The sequence below is a fragment of the Chiroxiphia lanceolata genome, chromosome 7 (genome assembly GCF_009829145.1).
Source record: "Chiroxiphia lanceolata isolate bChiLan1 chromosome 7, bChiLan1.pri, whole genome shotgun sequence".
Lineage (NCBI taxonomy): Eukaryota > Metazoa > Chordata > Aves > Passeriformes > Pipridae > Chiroxiphia > Chiroxiphia lanceolata.
Window position 1 is genome coordinate 11,833,500 of NC_045643.1, and position 27,680 is coordinate 11,861,179.

The 27,680-nt window shown below is 41.3% G+C and overlaps 2 protein-coding genes across 14 annotated transcripts in view; both read right to left on the reverse strand.

The window, feature by feature from the left end:
* Positions 1-510: 510 nt before the first annotated feature.
* On the reverse strand, positions 511-18,528 carry ORC2 (origin recognition complex subunit 2). Of its 2 annotated transcripts, none has more exons than XM_032693180.1 (16): positions 18,304-18,528; positions 17,367-17,510; positions 16,993-17,079; positions 15,616-15,705; positions 14,304-14,335; positions 13,033-13,090; positions 11,952-12,136; positions 11,260-11,358; positions 9,551-9,660; positions 6,640-6,772; positions 6,151-6,247; positions 4,787-4,933; positions 3,494-3,665; positions 3,144-3,205; positions 2,292-2,410; positions 511-1,619 (listed from the first exon to the last, which is right to left on the reverse strand). In XM_032693180.1, the coding sequence occupies exons 1-16, from the start codon at positions 18,401-18,403 to the stop codon at positions 1,533-1,535; spliced, it is 1,722 nt and encodes a 573-aa protein (XP_032549071.1). In that variant the 5' UTR covers positions 18,404-18,528; the 3' UTR covers positions 511-1,532. The 2 variants fall into 2 exon arrangements, with proteins under 2 accessions (XP_032549071.1, XP_032549072.1); XM_032693181.1 differs by lacking the exon at positions 18,304-18,528 and adding an exon at positions 17,858-18,002.
* Positions 18,529-19,163: 635 nt separating this feature from the next.
* FAM126B (family with sequence similarity 126 member B) overlaps positions 19,164-27,680 on the reverse strand; it is a 54,262-nt gene continuing 45,745 nt past the window's right edge. For 11 of the 12 annotated variants that reach the window (XM_032692759.1, XM_032692761.1, XM_032692755.1 and 8 more), the window contains one exon: positions 19,164-27,075. In XM_032692759.1, coding sequence (XP_032548650.1) covers positions 26,471-27,075 — 605 coding nt within the window. In that variant the 3' untranslated portion in view covers positions 19,164-26,470. The remainder of the gene's footprint in view (positions 27,076-27,680) is intronic. The other variant, XM_032692763.1, reaches the window with a different exon arrangement.

The following is a 27,680-nucleotide window of genomic DNA, read 5'->3' on the forward strand; positions in this document are numbered from 1 at the left end:
AATTGCAGCCTGTAAAGTGCAGATGCAAGTGCTACCAAAAGAAAAAGCTGAAAAACATTCTGGGAGAAGAAGCTTGAAAGTTCTTCTGGCATATATCAGTTTTCCCATCAGTCTCTTCAGCAAAGCTAATAAGGACCTATATGAAGAATCAAGTTGATAGTGGGATAAGCAGATGCCCTGATTTTTCTAATACAAACAAAAGTCTGGCTGTACCTCTCTGTTGCTCCTGTAAATGAGGGGCAGATGAGATAACTTATTACTCCATGGGATGTTTTGGTTCTCTTCAAAAGCTATAGAGTGGTATTAAAAGGCAGGGAAACCATTCTTAATTTTGATACCTTATAAGAAACAATGTAAAGTATTTTTACTAACTAGTTTGAAATCTTCTGCCCGCTGTATGAGGATTTGCTCAGATATTTGACATAGTAATGAAAATGAGGCTTTTGCACAATTGCCACAAGGATCTCAATCTTCCTATATCATAAAAAGATTGTGGAAGACAAGACAAGCTAATGAAAATTAATAAAGTACTTTATTTGATAGTCTAAACTATTACAACACTGAGCTGTAACAGGGCTACCAAATGTTAAACATACAGAATCCCTGAAGTGTCTGGCTGGCAGAATACAGTTGACGGAACTATAGAGTTTCCTCCCACATAACTGAGAAAAAAAAAAGTGAAGATGTCCAACTTCAGCGGTCTCCCAACCTCCTAAGGGCTTAAAAAAAGGGAGAGCTTATAAGTGGCATTTAAGGCCTCCTTCAGGATCAACGGACACTCCTGACGTAAAAAATACAAATATACAATCAAGCTTTAAAAAAATAAACAAAAAAAGCTTCACAGCCTTTTCATATTTCTGGATTGCACCTTGGAAAATAGCAGGTAATGACGTGAGTCTATCACAATTTAGATCATCTAAATCTTCTTATAAAAGGATGTAGGTCTGGGGCAAGTCCTTCAGTTCTATTGTCAGAATTTAGTAAGTTACCCACAGCATCCCAAATCCACTAGTATTCTCCTTTTCTCATGCAATCAAGGTAGGTCTCCTAGCATTTTAAATCTTGGCTTCTTCATACACTGGAAGCTAACTTTGTCTAAATGGTAAAGGAGTACTGGAAAGCACTCAGCTGACAAAAGTTGCACCACAAGTACAAACTAAAGCCGTGACCATTTCGTGACTTGCCCTTCCCAAGTACATTGCTCCAATCAAACCCTCTGTCTGGTGAGGTAGAGAGCAGAAGGCACAGTCTTACTGAGTTTGCTTTTCTGGCTGTAAGAGTGGCTGCACAGATATGAAAGTGGCGTCATCTGAGCTAAGAGACAAAGCAGACAAATCCAACTACAGCACAAGAGACGCTGTGCTTACAGAAGTCATCATTCCAAACCACTTGAACAATGAGCATGGCTCATTAGAATTAACACTTTTCAGTCCAGCAGCCGTGGAGTTGGAGGAAGAGAGATCTGAGTATAGGCCCCTCTCCAGCAGCCCTTGAGAGCATTTGCCATAGATGCTTTTGAGAACACAGAGACATTACACATCTTCATCCTGGTTCTCTAAGAAGTCGGTCAAGGTACTGTCATCCACAGGAATTAATAAGTATTCCACACCATCAGCTCCCTGAGAACAGACAGACATACACGTTCTGTTAACACCAGTGTACAGGACAAGGCAAGCCACCAGACAGCACTGCAATGCTAGCATTTATCTGCAGTCTGGACGAGAGCTGGCCAGCATTCTGAAGGACTACTTTACTAAAAAACAGAAATATTTCACTAGAGCAACGCTGGAAATGCATAAATACTGAGAAAAGTCAGTATATGATAAATCTTCTTGTGTGTTGTGCTAGTCTGACACTACACAGCTCACCATAACTAGTACTGCTATACTGCCTCATCATTAGGATGAGTCTGCATTCTTTTCTTGTGAAAATAGAGCAAACTATTGGCAGCAGACTGGCAGGCTCCACAGTCCGCTATTTCTCACAGTCTTCAGGAAGAAGAGACATGTCGTTTGCTGAGTAACCAAAGCACACTGCATTTTTACAGCACGTAAAGGGTATTGACAAATTGGAGGCATGGAAAGAGCTGCAATTACAGAATTTCAGCCCTTTGCTAATTCCTAGGTGTTTAAAACAATACAGCCTTGCTTAGTAGCAATTAAGCATATTTTTTTATTTAAAGTGGTTTTAATTATTATTATTATTATTATTATTATTATTATTATTATTATTATTATTATTTTAAAGTTATTTAAAGTAAAATCCGGAATTATATTCTTCCCTCAACTCACCCGCTTGGTCCGGATGAGCTTGTGGTCCCTGAATTCTGTCAGCTGTGCCCTGAGGGTCAAGTCACTGTTCACAAGGAAAGCCTCCCGACACTGCTGGTAAAAGTCTTGGAAAGACAGCCCTGGAGACAGAAAAAGTCAAGAACAAGAAATGGAAAGTGGTAAGATTGTCAGAATATTCCAGGTCTAATACCACATATTTTCTCTGCCTGAAAGCCTTGCTTTGGCTCAGACCAGAGTGCCTACAGTAACATCACCTCTTTCAAGTATACATCCAAGCTAATATTTTAGTAATTAATGGAAAACCACTGAATTAACATTCCAGTCACACTGTTGCCTAATGGAATTTTAACAGCACTTTAAATGCACTTTCCAACATGGTTAATCTCTCTAATTTCCAACTCTCTCTTACTTTCTGTACCATTAACAAGTTATTCATATCCACTGCAGCACCTATTACAGATGGTGACAGAATATTCCACATGTATAGCAGGGATACATCAGAAGTCACCTAGATAGGAGCAGCATGGGAAAAAAAATCTCCTATCTCTCCCTGGTCCTTTAAGTGCAAGTTATGCAAACTCATAGACTTCATTTTAATTTTTTTTAACTCCACAGCCCCCCATGAATGGTCTCAGTCATGTCTAAGAATCAAAGCAGACAACAGTGAGAGTAGATCCTTCAGAACCAGCCAGTCTACTGATTTCCTGTCAGAGTCAGACACAATGCCACTTAAAAAGACACTGAGCCGACTGTTGTAGCACTTCTGTTGCTGGACATGTAATCTGCATACCAAAAGCCAGGGCTGCTGTGAACTGCAACACCCCAAACAGATGAGCAAAGGTGGGTACTTACCTGGGTAAGATGGGTTGTCCTTTTTCTCCAGCTGGTACTGAGCAAGCAATCTGAATATCCCCCTAAGTGAAAGGAGGAAAGGAGAAAATCAAAATAAAAATAGTAATTGAAAAACAACCCAAACCTCCCACCTTTAGAAAATATGAACTGATATGCCCTTATGCACAAAGACCTAGTTGTGAATCTCATCACTGGACAAGGTTTGCTATCTAAATGCTGTTCATTTAAAACAACCACTCAACTGGAACCCAGGTCCTACTATCTTCATCTTCAACACTGTTGTCAGAGAACATGGATTGTAAGGACTGTGTCCTCAGCAAGTGCTACTACGAAGTGTAAGAGTGTCTTACCTGGCATTGGGAGTGAGACTGCACAGGACATGTGTGAGGGAGCTCAAAGCCAAAGATCCAGACTGTTGTACTAAAAGCGAATTCTCATAAGATGTTTCTTCCACGTAAGGACTAAATGTGGTTGTTTCATACCAAAGCCAGTTATAGAGACTCAGCTTTGCCTGATCCCACACTAGACAGAGAGAAAAGAGCAAGCAGATAAAATTGGGAGATTTAGCTTTTCTAAGGTGTTAAATAAGCAATATTAAAATGTACATACTTCTACTGTAGGACTGAGGAAACTATGCATGCTTGTGAAATTCACAGTACGCAGACCCAGATACTTGCTGTTCCAGCAAGACAATTTCTCTTCAACAAAACATCTGCATGCATCCCTTTTCCATACTAGTTTCATAGATAGGCTGTAAATCCTTCCAGATTCAACAGTGTGCAACCAGCTACAGCTGGATGCTCTGCCCAGAGCGGGGGTAAACCAGCTTGAACAACACCCTTCTCAGAGTGTGTGGAGATGCCTTTCTTGAGTGGGGATGCTCCTCAAAGTTACTTCTCAAGGCTGAACTAAAGAGATTTGCCCACAGTTGTTGGTATGGGTAAGTAACATCAATTTCTACTTAATAATTGTTTTTGTTAGCTTTAATATAAGTGCTTCAATATTCCTTCAAAAATAGTGTACAGTTATAGCCACCTATACTCTGTACTAAATAATTCTGATTAAGATCTTTTAGTCTAGTCATCATCTTAATTTAAAAAAAACCCATTTATTTATGTATTTGGTTTGCCATCCTTAATCCGGTGAGACAAAGTTCAATTACACCTATATCATCCTTTAGACATAAACTATCTACTAAGTCTGGCACTAAGACTGGGTCCAGCCACACCTAGAGTCCTCTCTGAGGATGAGTTTAGAAAGCAGGGGGGGTCCTTTCTGCACCTCATGGCTCAGTGGGAGGGCTTCTCTAATCAACTTTGTCTGAAGTTTCTGTTCTGCCCCCAATGCTGGCCGATAAACAAAACTGTTAAGTTGCAATGACAGACATAACATCCAATTTCTAGTTCAGTGAAGTCCCTAAAATCAAAGGGTGCCAGAAGCTAGGAATCTATCTGTATATTATGATCAGTATTATTTCTCAGTTATCTTTACACAGTTTTGGTTCAGTATCACCATAGTCCCCATGGGGATTACACACTCATCAACAGAACTGTTCTACAAATCAACAGTAATACACGAGGTTATGAAACAGCAGCCCCAAAGCAGAATGCAGATTCTTCTCTTTGCTAGATCAGGGAACTCACTGAGAGGAGCATTGATGTGATCAATAGAGGCAATGAGGTAAATGCTGGGCAGAGATGACAGCTGTGCAAGGATCTGCTGACTTCTTTCTCCTCTCAACATCTGGCTGTCCAGGTTATGAATGAGGACATAGAGCTCTAAAGATGAATCTGCAAGGTCAGAAAAAACAGCAGAGAACCAATCAAAGAAACTGCACACAAGCTGGCTTCCCATTCCCAGTGCAGCACAGGACAAGTCTACTCCATCAGGCTCCATATATATCACTCCAGTATCAAATCACTTTCCTTGTATAGCTTACTTTGATCCCATATTTTGTTTTTCTGAGCACCTAAAAGGCTTTTTCTCAATTCACTGTATCACAGTTGTCATCACAGCTACAGTTCTTTTTTTCAGTTTAAGCTTTTCTGTTATAATCCACTTTCCACTTGGTCACAGGTTTATCGTGAATTGCCCTTTTAGCTATGCATTTCTTTGCAACTCAAGATCATTAAAATATATTTTAGAATGGAAGCCTAAGCACAGTTTGTTCAGCTGCTTTCGAGTTACATGACTAAGATCTTTAAGCTCCTCCTCACATAATGAAAATGCATTTCCTTTTAAGGGTTGGATCCAAAACATATTAACTTCATTGGACATTTTTCCCACTGAGTCCTGAAAGAAAGTTACAAAGACCTAGCTTGGATAATGCAAATGGCAGATGTTAAAATTTCCGGATAGTTTCTTGCTGCTGTATTTATCCCTAGGAACAGCTGTTTCCTCTGTCCAGAAACAATTCTGGAACTACAACCAGTTTTTGTGCAAATGAATACATACTTGTCTGCCAATGAAAACCAAAGGTTCCTCAGATTTCCAGTCAGATCAGCTGTAGTGTACTTGATTTATGTACCTCAAGGTGCATACTGCTGTTCACCAGTCTTTTCACTTAGCCCCACCAGACATGATGGGTAATGATGCAAAAAAAAAATAGAAACACTGAAACACCAATGCCATGCACAAATAAAATTCCATGGCAATGTATATAATTTGTATACAAAAGCAGTAAAAGAGATGTTCAAAAGTATTTCAAGCAAGCATTCCATGTGGGAATACCTGTTTAATTTTTCTTTTGAAACCAATTCTAACCTGCTTGTTTGACACTGCTGTCCTGCTGGCAAAACACTGACTGAGGTAACAGCCTGGGATCATGCACACATATATTTCTGGTGCATATGTTTTCATATATGTTGCATAAATGACAAGCAAGGAAGTATACCAGTTACAATACACTAAGAAACTGTGATTGCACATATGAAAACTATGAGAAAAGAAATGCCCTCCTAACAGCAAGTAAATTCTAACATTTTAATGGATAAATTAGTCATTTTACCTTCTTTAAACCTTTTAGTAATGAATTCAAGTTGGTCAAGGGGGCTGCGGAAGGTTCCTATATGATCCAATACCTCCTCTGTGATGGAGTTGAGAATCTGAAAAACAAAACAGGTGTTCTTTATGAAGGGATCTGGCACTGAAGTGCAGAAAATCTGAAATTGCCCTTGACTCTCATGTGGGAGGTAATCCAATTTTTACCATCAAATCCCCAAAGCAGTCAACATTAACAAAAAAATTCTACCCCTTTTCAAAACAGTGACATAAAATAAGGCTTCGGAGTGATGAGTATCTAGTAATGACAGGAATCACTACAATTCCTTGGAAAATGTATGGGACAATTTCTGTATGAGAGAGAGGAACTGCGCTTCATTCAAGAGCCTGCTGCTATAGGATGCAGCAGGCTTCCTTAATATTTTACATTGAGAGACTTAAGAGGTATCTGTAAAACAGGATTACTACATAAGCCATAAGCTTCTCCCACACTTACAGATCTCACAGTGATGCTGGGGAAGTATCCATTAACCACAAGGTGAACAGAATCCTGGAGCAGAGATGTACGAAACTTCTCCAACAAATCACGCTTTGAGCCCAGTCCATACAGCACGATATTGAAACCCAAGCTGCAGAAAAGTGAGCAAAATACACTGAATCAAAAAAGTACAAGTCTGGGTTTAGGTTCATACATTTATTAAGCAAAATGATCCACTGCAATCTTGCCTCTAAAAACTTTCACGTTTTGTCAACTCCAGGCTTACCTTCAGCTGACAGCTCATAAATAAGATGAGCTGCAAGGAATCTGAAATGTGGTATGTGCATTCTACTAAAAGAAGCATTTTAACAGCCTAGAGGCTCACAAATTCAGCAAAACATCTATGTAAGAAAGTGGTATTGACTAAGAAAGTGATAGTACATCTAAAACTTCAGGTTACAAATGTAACCAGCACTCACATGTATCTCCTCACCAGTGGTTATATTAAATGTTTACCACAGGTCACAGCAATTACAAGGAAAAAAGCAAGCCTTCATGCTGATTTTCCACTCTGATCCACAGGCGCAATTTCAAAGCAAAATTACTCTATTCTCATATATATTTCTTATCCTAATTGTTCCACAGAAAAAGAGGCAGGAAAGCACAAAGAGAATATGGTAGGGAATTGTAGAATCCCAGAGAAACTGACTTTAGTCACATCCGCTCCTCTCTCAGGCTTCACCATGATCTGAGAAACGCTCATTAGGCCTTGGTCTTGATGAATTGCAGTTGGACTAAGCCCCTCTCCAACTTATCAGAAACACTGTCTGTTCCCAGGAACTAGTGATGTCTAATGAGCACATGTTTTTTAACAAGCAGCCTTGGAAACTTATTTTTCTTGCCTGAATAAGAACCCCAGTGGAATAATACTTCGGTTGCTGAACCTTCAAAGAAAGTTACTGACTCAAATTGCGGCCAGGATGAAAAAATTACTATGACTGAAGCCCACTCTCTTGCCACCCTATAAGCAGTGGTCTGAAATGAAATCATTTTGAGGTCTCAGTTCCCAGAAGGTAACTGGCTAATGTGTATGTCTCAAACATTGATAACCAGATGGCTGTGAAGCCAACCAAGGACTGTTAATAATAACAGACAAGAATTGTTGATAATAACCAAGGATTATTGGTATTAACACACCGTGAGGAAGAACAAGTTTTGGCTGGAAAAAAGGGGCTAGGTGGAGACAGGGCAGCACTTTTCTGAACCACAACACAGTACAGTGCAAGTGCAGGAATGACTGGCAGGAAGTGGATGTGGACTATAAGGTGGGACTGGAACTACAAAAGACCCCTGAAGCCCTTTGACCCACTTCCAGAAAGGCCTAAAAGAACGGACTGTGCATAACTAATTAGCATAGAAAGTGACAAACCTGCCCATGAAAAGGTACCCCCCAAGCCCAGGCGGTGCCCTCAAACCCCGGACATGTCATCAGCCGGACCGACGCAGCTGGATCGTTGCTTATCAGGTGGATCAATGCTGAAACCAGGATCAGTATCCCCTCAGCTGGGTCGGGGCTGAGATCAGGACTGGCATCCCATCAGCTGCATGGATGCTGGAGCAAAGGTTGATGATCCCTTTTTCTCTCTCTTTTCCGTTTCCTTTTCCTCTCTTTTTTTCTTTAATTCTTTAATCTCCCTTTTTAATCAATTTGTTTAATTTCTCTTTTCCCTTCTACCTTACTCCTTTATCCAGAACTCACTGCCATATGCCTGTATAGTAAGTCAGGGACTAACATACCAATTTTCGTGCCAAGTGAGTAATGTACTAATAAAACTCCCTGATTGTTTGTGGATGCTTTGATTTTTGTTGTTCCTTTTGACCAATGAGTATTTTTGAATCTTAAGAGCTTCCTTACTCTTAAGGGTAGGTCATCACAGGAATCACAAGGCTTTGTTTAGTTTTGAGAAGCACGAAAACCATCATCTTGACCAGAAAGAAGTTTATCAGGTTACTCAAAAAGCACTGGGCAAAAGTAAAGTGTTCAACAGCTGTCACTGCCTGCAGTGCCATCTAAGGATTTGTTCCTTCTGCCCTGCCACATTCATCTCTAACCATTTGTCCAGATCACCGAGTCGCGGAGAACTCCTCCTTTTGCAACTCTCCAATTTTCACAGCTTATGTCTTTGTCACTCCCAATGGATCACAGATTTCATTATACTCCACTCCCTTGCAAAGCTTCCAAGGGGCTTTTTCCTCACCAATACTGGCTCCAGCCTCAGCACTTAACTTCAGAGCTGGTGGTCTGCCTTCTCTAAGGCACTTCAGAATCTCACAGCTCTCTATAGTTCCATTTGCTTTCCCGAATCTTCGCTCTTTTCTCCTCACCATGAAGACACACGCAAACCCAAATCAAATTTATAGTTCCCATGTTTCCAAAAGCATTAAGGTTTCTTTGTGCCCAGATAATCAGGTACTACAGGCATTCAAAGTTAACTGCTACACCACTGGAGACAGCCACAGACTGAAGAAATCGGTGGTGGGTTACTCACTACCAGCTCGCTGCTGTAAGCAAAACCAATTCCTTACAAAGGACACTTTTCTCATCATTCACTTTCCTTGTTTTCTCATTATTCATGTTCCCTGTTTGTGAATGCCCTCTAGATTGGTTTAGAGAGGCACAGGCAAACTAGCCAGGTAGAATGCAATGTCATTGCACTTCAGGCATTCAGTTTAAGGAGTTAGTCAGATATGATCTGGTCTGCAGGAAGCACTGAACTACATTAATGTCACCTACTTTTAAATTTAAGCAATCAATCATAAGAAAAAAGGTCGCTCCTTAATTCACCCACAGGATATTGTTGACTAAGGGTAAGTTTACTGGCAGTGCCTTTTTACTAGGCTTATTCAGTGATTCTCATTGGATACTTACTGTAATTGCAGCATCCACTTGGAAAACAAGGATTCATGTTGCTGGTTAAGTTCTTTAATTTCAGCAGCATAGGCAAGGGGAGCTTTTGTCAGAAGATCACGCAGTGTTTCCTATGTTGAGAAAGAGATGACAGTCATTCAAAGCAGAGAAGATACAAGGCATATCTGGAGTCCTTAAAAACACCCTCTAGTATGCTTTCTAGCAAGGGAGAATAGTTTTCATTGTCAGTGCACTCAATTTGTGGTTGTTTCTTTTTTCCATGAAGACCCCCTGAGCACAGTTTTGCTACTGGAGACACAAAACAGAGATTAAGTAAACTTATTACGCAAAATGACAGCCAGAGTAGGACTAGAGCAGATATCACACTGTGTCTTTTGTCTTTCTGCCAAGTATGGGAAAACCACTACAGGAATAACAGGCACACTCAGAGCTTACACAGCCCCAAGCACTGCACCAGGAAGGTGCCAATATCACATCCCAGCTCACGGGAGCAAAGGCTTAGCAACATGCTTAGCAAAGGTTCAGATGTTTGTCACTACAAGAGAATGCTCAAAAAACCCCATCATCTTAAAAAAGAAATACAGTAGGAAGAAAATAATTTGCAGCTGATAGCTAGATGTAGAAAAAGTATTATTTCAAAAGCACCAAGAACCAAAGGAATAATTCAGCTTTAAGGGTATGCTGTGATGCTCATGTTTAATCAGCATGGCAGCATAAGTAGCATCAAATCTACACTGACCTCCCTTTCTCTTCCATTTTAACAGCTTTGCTTTCCACTCCCTTGCAACAGAAGACAGTTTATGCTGGAAAGGCAGCTGCAATGTATCAGACAAACAAAGCACTGAGAGACAGAACTGCCAAGCCTTCGATTATTTTGAAGCAAGCAGTAGATTTAACACTGAAAGCCTCAATTTTCTTCCAGAGCTGTTACAAAAGAACTTGTTAAGAATACAGGTGCTCTTCTGGGCAGTAATTCCAGACAACAGCAGGCATCAGGCAGTCTGCATATATGCCATCTTTTACAACATAAATGGGCACAAAAAGCAGTCATGGACACAAGAACTACAAATATTCTACACACTTCCCTGGCACCTGTCCTTGGGTACCTGTGTATGTAGGGTACCACTCCTTGCTTTGAACTGTCTCATGGAAGTGAGAAAAATAAAGTAATTCAGTCATCACAATTAGACGATTCCTGTCTACTGGAAACTGGAAAGGAACAAAGTAAATCTAACAAATTAGGTGAAAACATTTTGAGCTGTCCCAGTCCTGCAAGAGGCTTGACCAAGTAGTATTCAGATTAAAAGAGCTCTCTTTATTTCCTCTACACATAAATAGTCAAGATGGCTTGTAATTCCCCATATCATTTCATTGACAAAACACTCTTTTGGTGATAATTTTTAAAACAGGTCTCTACAATTGTGCTTCTCCCTCTTCTCCTCCCTCAAAATCAAACTTTAACCTCTTCTGGTAACCTCTCCTCCCTGCATTTTCCCTGCTGTCTCATATTCCAACAACTGGGCACTGTCCCTGCTCAGAGCAGCAGAAGGGAATATACTGCCTAAAACGCTACCTAACCCAGTGTTACCACTGAGCATGTAACGAGCAGAAATAAAGTGAAAATAGCAACATCAGGAAATTTTGAAGAGGGAAATCTTTATCAAAGAAATCAAAAGCTCCGAGAGTTGTGTTATTCACTGTGAACATACCTGATTCAACCTTCTTTTCCGCAACTTCTGCAGCGTTCGGTCTGAAGTGAGCACTTTGGAACTACTGTGAGCTTCAAAGTATTCTTCCATCAGGTTGCTCTGTAAAAGGACAGCAAGATCAGCCACACTCCTCCTGCCTCTCCCTAAAATGGTCAATATGAGACACAGCACAAGGATGAAGAAAAAGACAGAAAATATTAGAAAAAATGGCTTTTATAGTAGCATTCTGCCAAAGTCAACCTAGTCAGATGGTTCCTGCCTGAAGACAGAGACAGAAAAGAGATTCTGAGAGAGAGAACATAACACTTAATTCTAAGGCAGTATGAGGATCCCTGATGCTGGAAGGAAATAAGACAATTAGGCTGAACACCAAGCCAGAACAGTAACGTGTGCTTCTTTTGGTGCTACAGGAATCAATTCCTTCATCCTTTATCAATACAAGGTCTCCTGCTTCATGGACATCTTAGAACTTCTCCTTCTGAAGCTGCTAAGGATACAGACTGGATTAGCCCACAGGCTCCTGTGATGCCTGTCCAACAGGGATTGCTCAAAAGTATCACAAAAGCCAACCCAGCTGGTTTGATTTGAAATGAGTCCAGCAGTCCTTCTCCACAGTCAGGTGTGGTCACTGACAGCTTATTGTCACTACACATCCCTTCGCGTTTGCTAGCTCAGAATTTTTGCACACTCACCATCTTTTCCTCCTTATTTTTTTTGGCTAGGCTGTTTCTGGGAGGAGGTGTAGGTGCAGCCTTAGTTTTTGCTGGGGCCTTTTGACCTGATAAAACAGTGCTGACTTCTTGCTGATCTTCTTCATCCTCCTCCTCTGAGCAGGAAGCAGAATATTCACTCTCACTTTCTAAATAGGAATCTGGAGCTAGAGCATAGATTTACAATTAAAAGCTAGGAACGACATCTTACATGTAATCCATTTTGCACCACCTCACACTCTCACACACATTCTCGAGTTTTTCAAGCATATGAATCCTAAATATGTTTCACAGAAAGGTAAAATCAATGTTTAACAGAACTGCAAACACACATGGTCATTTCTTTCCCAGTTCTAGCATCACAAAGTATTGTTAAGTAAAGCTTGTTCCTTGACACCAACTAAGAAACATAATCCTACCATAAAAAGTGACTAAAAATGGACAACGGAATTCCCTATTTCTCTTAGAATCTCTGCATCAGTTTTCCCAAATGCCAGTCATGCAAGCTGAGTATCTTCTAAGTCACACGCTGCAAAAAAGTTTTGTAAAATATCTCTGTTAGCAGTGTTGACTGAAGAGCACAGACAAATCTGGCTCAGACTTGGTCTCTCAACACAAAAGAAATAGAAGATGAAACACCATGTACTAAACTCTCCTCTGCATTCATTCTGAGCACTTACAGCCAACCAGTTGTTGGAATAACTATTGGAATACTTTACCATGGATGTCCCAGCCATCATCAAAAAGTTTTATGACCTGGTTCAAGCAATTATGCCAAATTTAAGTGTCAGCACAGGTTAGATGACTGGAAGTTTTGTCTCTTTTGATCATGTTACTGAAGTTTGGCAACCTGGTGCTTCTAACCTTCCCATCCCTTACCTTAGAAACTATCAGTTGTAGGGAAAAGGTCAACATAAGGACATTTCTACACTCTCTGCAGGATGAAGCAGATTGCTTCAGTCACACTGCTACTATGGGCAGAAGCTCACCAGGAAAAACACTCTCTCCTGAGCACAGCCTCACTGACTGTGGGAGCTGACTGCAAAGGCTGATCCTTCCTTACCTGCTAGCCTCTTTCTGAGCCTGTAAGGTGTGGTTGACACAAATTCTTTCTTTTTACTCTGCAACAGCAAAGAAAAACATACATTAGAAGAAGAAGTGTAGCTCTCCTCTAAACAGCCCTCTGCCAAGCAAAGAGTAGAATCAGGTTACATTTCCAAAGTATTTCAGCTCACATGAAACTAGGAAAGCAGAGGCAGTAAGTATGGAGAGTTCTTGTTTTGCCATTCAGAGGGAGGCAGGATCAGGTTCCAAAAGGGGCTTAGTTCTTTCAACTCATGTCTTGAGATGGAGGGTAGAAAATTGTGAAATCTCCAACCAAGATGCCAATCCTGGTCCCTCAGGAAGAGTCAAATCGAAGCAATGACAAACTGAAAATGCTTTGGTCCCCACAGCAGTTATCTTCCACACCATGCTGTCCACTGAAAGTTCTTTGGAAGTCCCTCTATGAAAACAACTACCATAATGACAGAAGACCACTCAGCATACTAAGCCCAGAAGTACAGTACAGGGAACCCAAGCTGCCTGCGTTCATCAGGTTGTAGTGGCACATTTTCCTTACATGTGTAAAGCACATGACTGACTTGGACACTGGATCAAGTCTGCAACACTTAGGAAACACTTTTGTTGATCCTGACAAAGTAGATGTGAAATCATCAGGGAGTGAATACGGCATCCCAAAATAGCATCTCTTTTTGAGGCATATCTCATCCTGGAACCTGATACTGGAAAAGTTGTGTATGATGCTATACCATTTTAGAAAGCCAACTGTTCCACTCTATAACCACAACTGGCAGTTCTGGACAGTATGTCTCTGTAACATCACAAAACACAACATCAACTTACATCCCCCCCGTTATCCCAATTTATAAACCAATGCTAAAGTAAGAAACTGAACAGCACCACAGTTCTTGAACTCCTGTTCTAACAGCACTCCTTACAATTAAGGCTTTTTCTTCCTTTAGTGAGAAACTGGAAAGCTATGAGTTTAACTGTGTATTAAGGGATTGTCAAGCATCCTCACTTGTGTGATGCAAGGAAATAGTTTCCACCCATGGTAATTAAGCTGTCAAACCCACTATTTGCCCACTGACTCCAAATCCCATAGTCCTCACTAAAGGCAGCTCTGGTTCTCATTTCAGTTACTCCTGTGTGGTTGGATTAGGCTTTTCAAGGTCTTTCCTTTCCAGAACTGTATGACTGGCCACCTCAAGTTTTAAAAGTAGGGGAAAAAAAACCCAACCAAAATCCAACCAAGCTAAAGTCATCACTCACCCTCAGCTGCTCTTTGTTTGAACTTGAATGTTCTGAAAAACAAGAAACAGCATTGTACAGAGTACTGCATATTTTCAACAGTGGCACAAATTGATCCAGTAGAAAACCAGGCATTCACTATTCAAAGGTATGCTGCACCAGAATAGCATCTCCCTGACCCTAGCTCCTCACAGGTAGGCAAGGAGAGAACAAAGACAATTGTTGGGAGGAATAGGTTAAAAGTAGAAGACTGGCAAAGAGATTTACAAATATGCTCAAGTGACTCTGCAGCTGGGGATAGCAAAGACTCAAGTAGCAATGTAGAAAAACACATATACCATTATACCAATATACCATATACCAATGTATATTGCTGTTGGCTCTCTGTATGTTTTGAGAAGTAGAGCATCTGTGTCTAGATAACACAGGTGCTTGTTAGACCTGGAGACACCCTAATGGGATAGTGAATGAGGAGGCTCAAGCTCCCTGTCTTGGTACAGAGAGGATCAAAACACAGTGAAAATCACAGCACGGTGGTAAACTATACACATGTGAGAAGGCACTGATAAACCAGTGTGAACAGCAGGCTGGTGATTCTCTAGCACTGGACTAAACTTAATGGTGCCTGAATCTCCACTCAGTGCCTACACCTCTGCCCAGGTGTTGCCTCAGGGAACCTGTGGTTAGTGAGGTAATGGAAGTAAATTTACTCTTTGCATTCCAGCCGTGAGTCTGTGGTTGTTCCAGTTGCCTGCCTGTGTCAACTCACACAACAGTCAATGTTATTACCACAGAAGGCAGCTTTTAATTCTTGTCACAGCTTTGGGAGGCCACTGGCAGGAGAGAAGAGGCAGAAAAATGAGGTAATGTTTTCTCCCTGAGCACATCAGACTCCACTTCCGAGCACAAAGGCACATGCTCTTGCCAGTGCTGACCTGCACTGATTTCTCCCACCTGTATTTCTCCCTGCAGCACTAGGTGCTTAAATATTATATAATAAAGTGTGAATTTACACATGAACACCCCCACACTCCTACCTAGTTGCTGCTTAACGCATAAACCCAACTTATAACTCTCTCAAGTTGAGAGAGCAAGTATTTCTGTTGAATGCAGAGGAAGTTGTTAAATGTCACAGCAGTAGATGAGAAAGAAGCTCCTGACACTCAGGTGAAGCAGAGGCCATGCATACCAAACAGTTCAGCCTATGGTATTAAGCTGACTAGAACACTCAGGCATGACAGAAACTGGCACTCAAGCATTCACTCCACCAACCCAATAGAAACATAAAAGCCATTCACTCAGCTTCAGTTGCTGAAGCCATCATAGGACTTACTGCTACTTTGAGGTGTCTTTGCTGTCCTCCCAGGGCCCTTGGAGTGATCAGGTGCCACACTCTGTTCTGGTGTGTGGGCTAATTCAGAGGCTGTAGAAAAGAGGGGAAAGGGAAGAAGTTTCACATGTCAAGTACAAAACTTATAGATCTGGATAGTCAGACATGGAGCCATATACTTGAAATGTTCTCTAAGTATTAATTCCTTAGCTATTGCAGGAAGTGCACCAGATACTTCCATTTTTTTTCTAACCCTAATGGTGAATGTAATCCTCAGTAAAGATTTTCAGAGACTGTACTCGTCAGTTAATTAATTTTACAAGTATAGCTGAGGCAATGGCAGAGCACATTTTGCTGCCTGGGAGACCACGTCTTTGAATCAGAGAGATGTTTGGCCAGGCTCACTTAGCCCTTCAAAACTGCTCAGCTAGACATAGTAAAGCATCAGGTATAGCAAACACATCAGTTGCCCAGGAGGAACTATTTACCTCTTTGTACTACTTATCAGCACGAGCTGAAGTCAAAGGAATGAACTGAATATGAAAGGTCCCCATAACCTGCAAACAGTCCTTACCATTGCAGGACCAACAGCCTATTGTATGGAACAACACTGTGACTCACAGCCCAGCATTGTATGACTTCCCTTTTCAAACTGACTTGGCTCCAGGAGAGAGCACCAGTGAAACCTACTCTGCTGCAGAAGGAGGTGTAAGAAACACACAACTTCCCAAGACACAGTAGAAGCTAAGAGGCACCAAAACCCTCTCTCTTGGATTATCCTTTGTAGGATGTATCAGTAGCTGTGACAGCTAAATGCTAATGAAATTCAGATGGTGTTGGACATACTCTTCAAGTGAGAAGAAATGGTGACAACAAGCCTCAAGCATCTTATTTGAACCAAAAGAGTCCACCCTCTCCAGAACTGCAACTTTCTGCAGGACTGTGAACTCAGAGTCCGCAGTTAGCCCAGCAAGCACACTCAGACACTTTGAGTAGAAATCCTCTGACACACAAAGCTAATATAACCTTTGTTTGATTCTCTGCTACATAGTGAGGATATTCTCACATCCTTCTAAATTACACAAATAAAAACCCTACCATTCTTTCGCACTTACATGGAGACCTTTTCCCAGTGTTAAGAAACTTCTACATTTTCTTATGTGTTTATTATCTGTATTTCTTACCCCCATCACGTCGTTGCTTTGTCCTAGCCCTGTGCTTTTGTTTCTGATGAAGACTGATTCAAAGACCAATAAAAGGTACTGAAATATTGCAATTATATCTTTTGTGTAAAAAGAAGTGACAAATCACTTAAACAAGAATACTCAAGAAAAGACCATAGACAGAGCAAGAATGAAAGAAAAAAAGAGCAAAACATACCCAGCTCTGCCATTTTACTGGAGCGTTTGGGAGTCTGAAATGAATAAACTTCACCACCACTTACACTTGTGCCATTTCTCATTGGATCTGCGAAAAGAAATGTTACTTGCAGCTATTTTAAAAGCATTGATATATTCCCAACCTAAGAAATATGGAATGCAATATTTAACTATTTGGCTCTCTTTATACTGCAGGTGTTATAAAATAAATATCATAATAAAATCCTAGAATAATGATCTTCTCTTCTGCCTGTTACCACAACCACAGCCAGAGTTGGTTCAGCCCTCAAAAGCAATTTCACTGGCATTGTACAACCCCAACACTGCAAGAATCTCCTTAAGTCACAGATGTGTTACGTTTTCTCCTGCTAATACCTTGGGTACATATTCCAAGAGTAGCAACATAATTCTTCTCTTCTAGGATCTCTTGAGCTTCATCATCTGAAATATTCTCAAGTTTCTTCACAAATCTCTTCAAACTGATACTCGGCTGAGGCTTGTCCTTCCGTACTTTGATACCTAGGATTGCAAAAAAAGCTTTAACCTCCTGCTATTTCATGATTTCTACTGCAGTAGTATGCAGCCACCCAACTCAGAGACCAAGTTGCTGTTATAACAAATACAACGCTAAGATGTCCTGCTAAAAGAAGACCTGGTCAGCAGCTGACCCTACAACCATTAGTCCCTCCTTCTCCACAAATGCTGGCCCCTGCAGTTCGTAAGGACAAGACACCCATTTCAGCACACACCAGCTGCCATCGTTTGGGCAAAACGACAGTGACTAGCACATTACAGCACAGCATGCAAAGGGGACGGTACTTGCCATGCCCTATCCTTCACGGTGAAGGGGAGCAAGTGGACAATACCTTGCCTGTAGGCTGTCAGAACACTCGTGGGCGAATTTAGACTGCGACCCCTCTGGAGACCGTGTGTCTGACCTTCTGCTCAAAGTAGGACCAGCAGTGTCTGATTCGGATGCCCTGTGCCTTGTACTGGCAAGTTTGAAGCATCTCCACAGAGGTTCCAAACCTTAAAAGTAGTCAAAACTGCAGCAAAACTCTCCTACAGCACCCACCACGCGGAGCCTCGCTCCGCCCCGCCCGCAGCCCGTCCTGTGCCGGGCTGGACAGGGACCAACCGCGGAGGGGGCGGTGGCAAGAGAACGATCCCGGAGGCCTCGTCCTGCTGCGGCCCGACCCGGGTGCTGCAGAGCCCCTTTCCCGGGGGTAGCGGCGGCTGCTCAGACCCCCCTCCCCGCGCCCTGGGAGCGGCGGGTGGTACCGGGCTGGGCGCTGCCCGGGGCCGGCTGTACCTGTGTCGTCGGCGATGTGCTTCAGGACCTCCTCGTCGGGCACGAACTTCACCTGCAGGACGCGGCGGCGGGTGCCGCCCGACCCCTCGCTGCGGCTCATGGCGGCCCCGCCTCACCTCACCTCACCCCACCCCTCACGGCGCCGCTCCAGCGGGACCGGGGCCAGAACCGGGCTCCCGGCCGCTCCCCGCGCCGCCGGCAGCGGCAGCAGGAGGCGGAACCGCGCTCACGTGGAGCCAGCGCTCCGCCCCGCCCGCCCCGAGGCACCGAGAGCGGCGGCCGCGCCGTGCGCGACCCCTTCCGAGGCCAACCCGCGGCCCGTTCCCGGCCCAGGGCGGGACTTCCGCCGCCAGGGAGGCGCGGCCCCGGGGCGCATGCCCGGGGTGCCGGGGCGCGGGAAAGCCCCGGGCACAGCGCTCCCCGGGGCCCCCCGGGCACAGCGCTCCCCGGGGCCCCCCGGGCACAGCGCTCCCCGGGGCCCCCCGGGCACAGCGCTCCCCGGGGCCCCCCGGGCACAGCGCTCCCCGGGGCCCCCCGGGCACAGCGCTCCCCGGGGCCCCCCGGGCACAGCGCTCCCCGGGGCCCCCCGGGCACAGCGCTCCCCGGGGCCCCCCGGGCACAGCGCTCCCCGGGGCCCCCCGGGCACAGCGCTCCCCGGGGCCCCCCGGGCACAGCGCTCCCCGGGGCCCCCCGGGCACAGCGCTCCCCGGGGCCCCCCGGGCACAGCGCTCCCCGGGGCCCCCCGGGCACAGTTCCCTTCCAAGCTCCGCGTCTCCCGGGACAGCTCCCCCTCAAGGCCCGTACCACCCCCACTACTGCCAACCACAGTTTTAAAAAAAAACCAGCAATTCGCAGCGTAATCACTTCTGTTCAGAAACAGCACAATATTTATTTAACATCTTTATATATTTTTATATATATATAATTTTTTTTCTGCATTGCAGAGTGTGTCAAGTTTTATACATCTCTATTTACAATGATTTAAAATAATTATATTTCTTCTCTGGCAGGTATTTACAAAGTCAATAGTAACTACATTTCACATTTCAACAAGTCAACAGCATGAACCAGCTCAGTAAGACAGTTAAGATAATGGCTTACATGCACCAATAACATGATCTTCAATACGTGCCTTCTTCAGGACTAAGAATGAAGATTTTCCTTGGTCCCAGGTTAAAGGACATCATACAGCAGAGGTCACGGTTATTAAAAACCTGTTTGATTTAGTCTTTCACCAGTACCGAATCTTGAATGTCTGGGGTTCATACCAGCACGCAGGGATATCCTGGTGAAGAGGGGCTCACACTACCAATCCATGTCCTTTGCCTTGCCTATCTGTCCACAAGAAGTGGGCTACGTGCTGCTTATGCTCCTTCTATGAGATTACAGAGCGCTAAAGTAGTAAAAATCCTCAGAAACCCTAGTTCAGAGAAACAAACCTAGTATGACAGAAAAAAGTATGAAAATAATCTTTTAACCCTTGCAGAATGTTTCTTTTTGCTAGTAAAACTGACAGCAAATTCTGTATTCTTACAAGGGCAAAAACAGATCAAAAGATTCATTGTCAAGTACAGGAATTACAAATTTAAAAAATGCAGCATGGGGTACCTCAATTAAGTTGTTGGGGTTTTTTAATAGCAAATAAAAGCTACCATAGTAAATCTAAAATGTATTAAGAGTAGCTGATTTAACTATTAAAAATCTTTATTAGCTTTTTCCTGGAATCTTCGATATGAAAAAAATGTTATATTACTCAGTTTTATTTAATTATACGGTATTTGTCCATAAATAACCAGCTAGTAATATCCATCCCTAAAGTATGCGCTATCTGCAAGAAAACAGTAACAAAGTAATCATTGTTATTATTATTAACACAATCAAACTGTCTTTTTTTCAAAGTAATCATTGAACACTGACACACTGACACACACAGACACACCCCAGTACTAGGAATCTATTAATACTTTGACATGTTGGTTTATCCTGAGTGATTGTTAACTCACATCTACTGTATACTTGAAGCCACAAAGTTTTTACTACTTGCATTTTTCATAAACTAATAACATGAAAGTCTAGCACAACATTAACTGCCTGAACAGAAAGAACAGTGTCAATAGCCAGTATTTCTGTCACTCCCAAGTACTTGTTTCCGAACAAAAGGTAAAAGGTTGCTTCACACACACTGTTTTTTTCTGTTTGTGATCGGTTCTGGGAAGGATGAGGACTCAAACACATAGGATTCACTACTGATTTGTAAGGAAGTTTCCATGACAAAGCACCATAGAGACACTTTACCAGGAGATACTCATAAACAGAAATCTTCCCTGACCATTTTACCCACTAAAATCAAAACCTGTGTGAATTCTAAACCACATTTTAACAATCATCTGTTCAAGAGTCAAAATTTAAAATGCTTTAAAAAGTTGTATCAGAATGCAAAGACAGTTTTCTCTAAAACTGCTTGCATCTTACCAACTGTAAAACACTAGGAGCTCACAACCAAGTAACTGGTCAATAAAACCTGATCTCACCACTTTCCTCATCATGCACAAGCTAAAATGTAGGGCAATGTTTTACTGTACAAAGTTTTAATATACATCTGTTCCCATCAACAGCTCCTCGCAGGAATAGCTTACTAATCCTTTATGATAGAAGGGATAATTTATGGACCCATTTTAAATTCATTTGGTTCCTCAGATACTACCTTTGGTAAAATCTGATGAACATAGTTAAAGAAAATCAGGGAGAGGTGTAGCCTAGAGAAAAATAAATAAAAGAATGGAAACTATTTTTTTTTCATTAAATCTTGAATACAGACAAATAACATGGGACAGATTTTTACTAAATCCTTTTCTTGAAGTTGTAAGGTACTCAGTCTTCTTCAACTTGCTTCTAAACTTCTGATGTCACAAGCCTTGACACCTGACAAACTTACTAGGCAAGTTTATCTGAAACGGCTGTTACACTTTAAAAAATCTTGTTCCAAGATTCATTTTAAATAAAATTTCATAATGACTATGTGGAAAACCTCATATGTATCAGTCTTGCAAAATCCACTTACTGCTGTTTTCAGGAACAAGCCACGTTGCTCACAGCTCACCATCATCTTCCATCACTGTGGAAGGAGCAAGTATTTTGGCTCTTCAGTTGGTAAAGACATGCGAATTTTGACAGACTGATACATTTATTTGCTAACACAACACCCATGTCGTGATCTGTTACCCTGAATCACCTACAGAAAAGCTTTCCACAGCAAGTTTATCCAAGTGCCGGGGGGAAAAAACTCTAAAAAATAATCCAGAGAGATTAAGGCCCATATGCTAGAAACAAAATGCATTTAAAATACTGAAAAGAATATAAAATATTGAAAAAATTTATATAAATCAAGAATGCAATGCAAGTATAGAGGATCTGTCTTCTTTGCTTAACATGCTTGAAAAGGAGTGGTACTTTGCAATTTTAGCCCTGCAATTATCTTAAACAAGAAATTGAAATAAAAGGGTCATGTGTACTCTTCTGATGGACATTATAAGTGGTTGTCATAAATGAGACCTAGCTCGTGGCTTTAATGCTATATTAAACATGCCAAGGTGGCATTATCTTTGGCAATGAGAGAATTTCAGAATTTGAGGATGAGATGATTAGATCTACTAATATTAGAAGTATTGTTTTTGTGTGTAGTACATACATTTAATTCAAACATATTCCATTATATTTTCCATACCTCCTCCAGGATTATGAGCACGGTACCTACACTGTACAGCTTGGTTTTTACGATTTTCTTCAAAAAGCTATTCTTGATTCTCTCTTAGTCTTCAAATTAATTTAAATTTGTAAGCCAAGATAAACAACAAATTTCTGGTTTGTGACTGAAGTTAAAATGCTGAACACTTAAGAAAGATAGTCATTGGTTCATGATAAAATAGGACAAGTTCAAACTCTTAGGCTAAAATACAGCCATAGCATAGGATTATTTATTCCAAAATTAATTTTTCAAAATATAATTCTCTGAACATGTTGTACATTAAATATTGAGGAAAATTTCCCTGGAGCTAAAATTTTCCCAGAACACTAATAATCTTCATTCAAGAAGTAAAACAAACCACATAGTATCTGAAGACAAAAAGCAGTTAGAGTTGGGGTTACCCTACTACAGAGTAGCTTTACCACCACTAAGATGCAGGTTTCCCCCTTAATCTTGAAAAATATGTTCCTATTTACATACAGTATACACACAGTTGAGGCAATTGATTGTCAACACGTGACAAATGTATGTACCTACTCACACACAAGTAAACCTCACATGGTGAGAAAAAACCCTGTCCCAGTAAACTCCAGTATTCATAATAGTGCAAATAAATACTTCGTCAGAAAACATTTTTTCCTCACTATTTTGATGACTGTAGATATGTTAAAGCTAGCAGGAGTACGCTGGAAATATTGTATTTAAGACCAACACAAATAGTTGTATTGTGAACTACAAATACTAGATCTAATGCTTAGTGGATGCAACATGATGTTCAGCGTTACAGAATGGAGTATGCTGTTAAAAAGCTTCTCCAAATTCACATCAGAAAGAGTGTTCAAAGAAATCTGCATTTAAAATGGACAGTGATATGGAAGTTTCCAATTGAAAACTACTTAGGAATTGAAAGCAATTTAAACTGTCATCTTGCAACATTCATTTTAATAGGTATTTTTACTTCATCACTTTGCTGTCTGCAGGATAAAAGAACGGTTCATCTTTCAAACAAAAAGCTGCTCACCTGAAAAGGATAATCAAGCTGGAGTTCACAATACCAATATTCTGTATTTTCTTAAAATTACAAAAGCCAACAAAAATGAGTTGCAAAATGGCAGCATATTGTGATATGTATCAAAGAATATTTAATTTTTTCCTACTTAAGTGTATATATACACATCAGAAAACAGTATCCACACTTCCTCACCTAAGAATTATATGTATGTGGCATGCATGCACACATATAGAGGGGGGGGAAAAAAAATCTAAAAAATCAGTGTTCTGCTTCTTGTCCTTCTTTTGTAATGCTGCAGTTGCACTGAAATACTGCAAAAATCTAAACCTAGTGCCTCATGTCAAGTACCAAATGTTCTAAAAGAAGACATAGCAGAGTGAATTTAGGATGAAGTCTGATTTAAGTCTAAACATTTGTCACGGGTGTCAGAAAATTTAAGTATGTTTTGTAAGTTGTTTAGTATTTTAACATATGTAATCAGAAAGCCAGCAGATTATTCCCTCCACCCATATACCAGACACTTCTAATTTTATTTCTGCAACAGTACTTTGAAGTGTACTGAACTTAAGTGAATGATTTTTTTCTACAGTCTTGACACACACCTTAGCATAGTTTGAGTCACATTTAGAAGCATTAATGATAAATATGATACACAGCACTGCAAAGCCTGTTACTACAGCTGGTTTGTGGATATTAGTGATGACTCAATTTGTAAGATAAATACTAAACAGTACTTGGCTGAAAAACAACAAAACATGCTCCAACAACTGCACTAAAAGGGTAATTCTGAGAAGTTAGAGATGTACCACATCAGCCCATAGCAAAAATTAATTTTTTCCAGGGATAAACTTGAACTCATTTTAAAAAGATTGATATGGAATAGGTATATATACACAGGAACAAACCAAAATACAGTGAATGAAACCGTAACAAAAGGCACATCAAAATGAGAACTGTAAAAATATCTTGAAAGATAGTCTGACGTAAGTTTTAGCCAATTCAAACTGACTTCCCAATCTAAAGTCACTAAAGCTGTCTCACTTTCCTGAAATAGTTTTATAGTGTGGGACCCCACACAAAAGAATATTTTTTAAAAAAAGATTGTAAAATTTGATCTGATGCCAATTTAAGTGTCCTAAAACTTCTGGAGGAATGCTTACAATGCAAACAGTAGACAGCAGAAAACCTTCCTAATGAACAGCTCTACTTTTCAAAAATACTAAAATTAATTAACTCTTAGAAAATTAGTTGATGCTACTGACCTTTTCTTTCCAAAAGATTTAAGCAAATTTCCTTTTTGGTGGTCTCCACGAAGTATAAACTTTGTACTTTCAGCCACGACTTACAAATTGTCCTCACTATCAAAACTTTATTTTATAAAGAAGAGTTTAACCATATACAGCTTTTGACATTTTTACAGAAACATAAGCCTTGCAGTTTAATCTCACTTTGCCTTAGTTCCATCTGTGTGTGACTAGTGTCCTTAAAGATTAACTTCCATTTAGAAGCTGTAAGATTTTCTTTCTTTCTGATGAGTCTATTTACTCTTTAATTGAATTTCTGCATCAGTCCAGATGCCATTTAATTCACTTTATAAATGTATGATATGAAGACTAGGCTACCAAAGTGACTCATCAAACCATAAAAAAACCTTCAAATATTTAAATGAAAATGCGAATTTGAAAAAAAAAGTTCTATTTGAAACAAAGATTCAAAAGAAAAAAAAACAAACCCACAAAAAAACCCGAAACAAACAAACAAACAAACAACTCCAAAAAACCCCCAAACCCCAAAAGACATTCAAAGACAGCCTGCTGTTTTTAACTGCTTATGTTTATCCTTCACAGTGACAGTGAAACCAAAGTGCCCACATAAAGAAACAAACTTTCCTGCAGGTTTACAGCTTGTAAACTTCCAGGATATCATACATGACTCAAGCATAAAGAATGAGCTTTCCCCTTTTCTCTCTATCAATCCAAAGAGAGATACAGAGAGATGGAGAGAGAATGACAAATATTCTCCCACGTAACCAGAAATGTGCTTCTAAGCAGTGTTCTCTAACATAAGTACCAGCCAGTGCCCATACACCAGTCATATACATTCAAGGCTTGGCTCAATGGCACGAGTTCTGAATTTTCTAGAGTAGGGCCAATCCACTAAAATAAGAGTTAAAAAACCTCAACAGATTATATATACCAAGGCAATGAAGTGTGATCCTTCTGGGGAGAAAAGGACTGTCAGTACCCCTTTGCACAAACAGCATTGCTAGAAAAGCACTTCACATTGAAGCTTCAGTGTTTCTAGCAAACTATTGTCTCTATCCCTGAGACAGCACCTTGAGAGTATGGTCTGTCTGAACTGCAGGATTCCTCAAATGACACCATGATTGAATTCAGGGACATTGAGAAAGCAGCTGAAAGAGGTGGGGGTGTCCCAACAGCCATGATACCAAAGAAAGCAGCCTGAGAAATACTCTTTACCCGAATACACCTTTCAATTCAGTGATCAGCACCTCACAACAAAAACAACAAAAATGGAGCAGAGATAGCCATTATTTTGTGGGAAAGTAGTGTTTCCCTCCCACTTACAAACCAAATTGCTTTAACAGCATGGTGTTGTGTAAATTTTAGTCTAAATGCAGAATGACCCTGTGACCTGAAGGGGAAGACATGTAACATTACAAATGGCTACAACGCCATTAGAAGTGCATTGTAACCTACATTATCAGCTTAGAATCCTCTCTCCGAGGGAAAACAGCTTGTTAATACGCATGTCTCAGTTGCTGAACATCAAAAGCTTCTGGGATGACAGACTGGGGGCAGTCAGGAAAAAACTACCCTAATTTTAATGAAAAAAGTGCTGTAGGCAGCCAGGAGCAGCAATGACAATCCCCTCCCCAGAATTGATTGCACAGACTCAGAGAGGTCCAAAGTCACACTAGAATCTCTGAGGCACTCCTGGTTCTGAGAAAGAAAAGTCATGATCCAGTAGTCTTTGCAGTACTGTAGACCGAGAAAACAAACCCGTTTCTATTTCTTAACAAAGCCAAAGCATCATCTCATAGGGATCACATTCACCATTTCCGCCGGTGTCTCCAGTCTCACAGTGTTGAAATGGGACTGATCAGCCTACGATGGATTGCACATCACCCAAGGAGAAAGGAAGGCATGGAAAAAGGCATACAGTACATTATATACTGCTTCACAACCATGTTTACAAGGGGGAAGGAGGATGAAGGTGAGGGAAGAATTATTGCTGTTTCAGTAATACAGTATGATAGCTAAACCAAATCAAACAAGATCACAACAGTCAGTATTTTAACACTGTGGGATGATGGTTCATGTTTTGCCTAAGGATGAACTTGCAGGGGATTAAGGGGAAAGAAGGAGTACTAAGGAAGGGAGTCAAAGTTACACCTGGGATATCAGCTGCATATTGAAACTTGGAGATCGAGACTGCTTGGTTAGGGGAGCTCCTGGGGAAAGGAGATCTTTACCTTCCCCAGCTTGGCCTAGTCGGTCCTCCTGTAGGCTGATAGTTGAAAACCGATTGGTGTTGCCAGCTGCCAGACTGGAAAAACCCTCTGTACCAGCTCCAACACTGGAGCCTGCTTGACTGCCATTCACATAGTCAAATGATTTACTGGAGGAAGCACTGGCGGTCCTGATCAGGCTCAAGCTGTTGGCTTTTGGCACCACCTGCCCAGCAGGCAGGCTGAGGTGTTTCTTAGTGGGTGTCATCTCGATTGTGTCTCCAGCCAGGTCAGTGGATTGGTGCGTGTACTGCTTTCGAGCTACTGAATCTCGGGGGCTCTCATTGGATTTTGCTGCAGAAGAGGTTTCTTTGTCCTTAGAAGAACGCCCACTCGCTGTTTTCCTTAAGCTGCCCTTCTGCGATACAGAGGATACAGGTTTGGTCCCAGCGGGCTGGCTGCTGAGGGAAGCTCCTGAGGAAAATCCTTCATCAGCATCATTAAGGTTCACAGACTCCTCTCTTCCATTTACACCCTCAGCATCTATTAGGAAAAAAAAGAAGGAACCAAAAAACCCCCAAACCAATCAGAACACACAGTATGCATTTAAGTTACGTGAAGACAAAGGTGTGCACAGAATGCCAAAACAAACCTCATTTGCTAATCCACCTGGATTCCACTTGCTTACATTTTTTTTTTTGATTCTCAGCCAATAATTTTCCTGCCGTGTTTAGCAGAATAACAGAGTCTAACAATAAGTGCTCCCTGAACTTGATTTACCTTTCACCTACATCACTTTTATCAGTCAGAGTATTGGTCCCAAAGTTTGCCTATAAAACAAGTAGAATTAGGCCCCATTTAGCTGATTTGTTTTAGTTCTGTCTGCACATACTGTTACCCATTCTCCTCCTACATGTGGGTAAAAAAGGAGACAAAACAAAGCTATCACCCTTTCAGATTTCTATCCTATTTTGTGGCAAGATCTAAGCATGTTCAGGATCTCTTCCAGGAAGAGTAAATTCTGGGTGAGTGCTCAGTAAGCTTCAGAATTAGGCTACTTCCTAGGCCAGCAACGTTCACAATGTTCCAACAGAGGTAGAAGGCTTCTGTTGTACGTAGCTGGCACTTCAAACAATGTGACTACACTT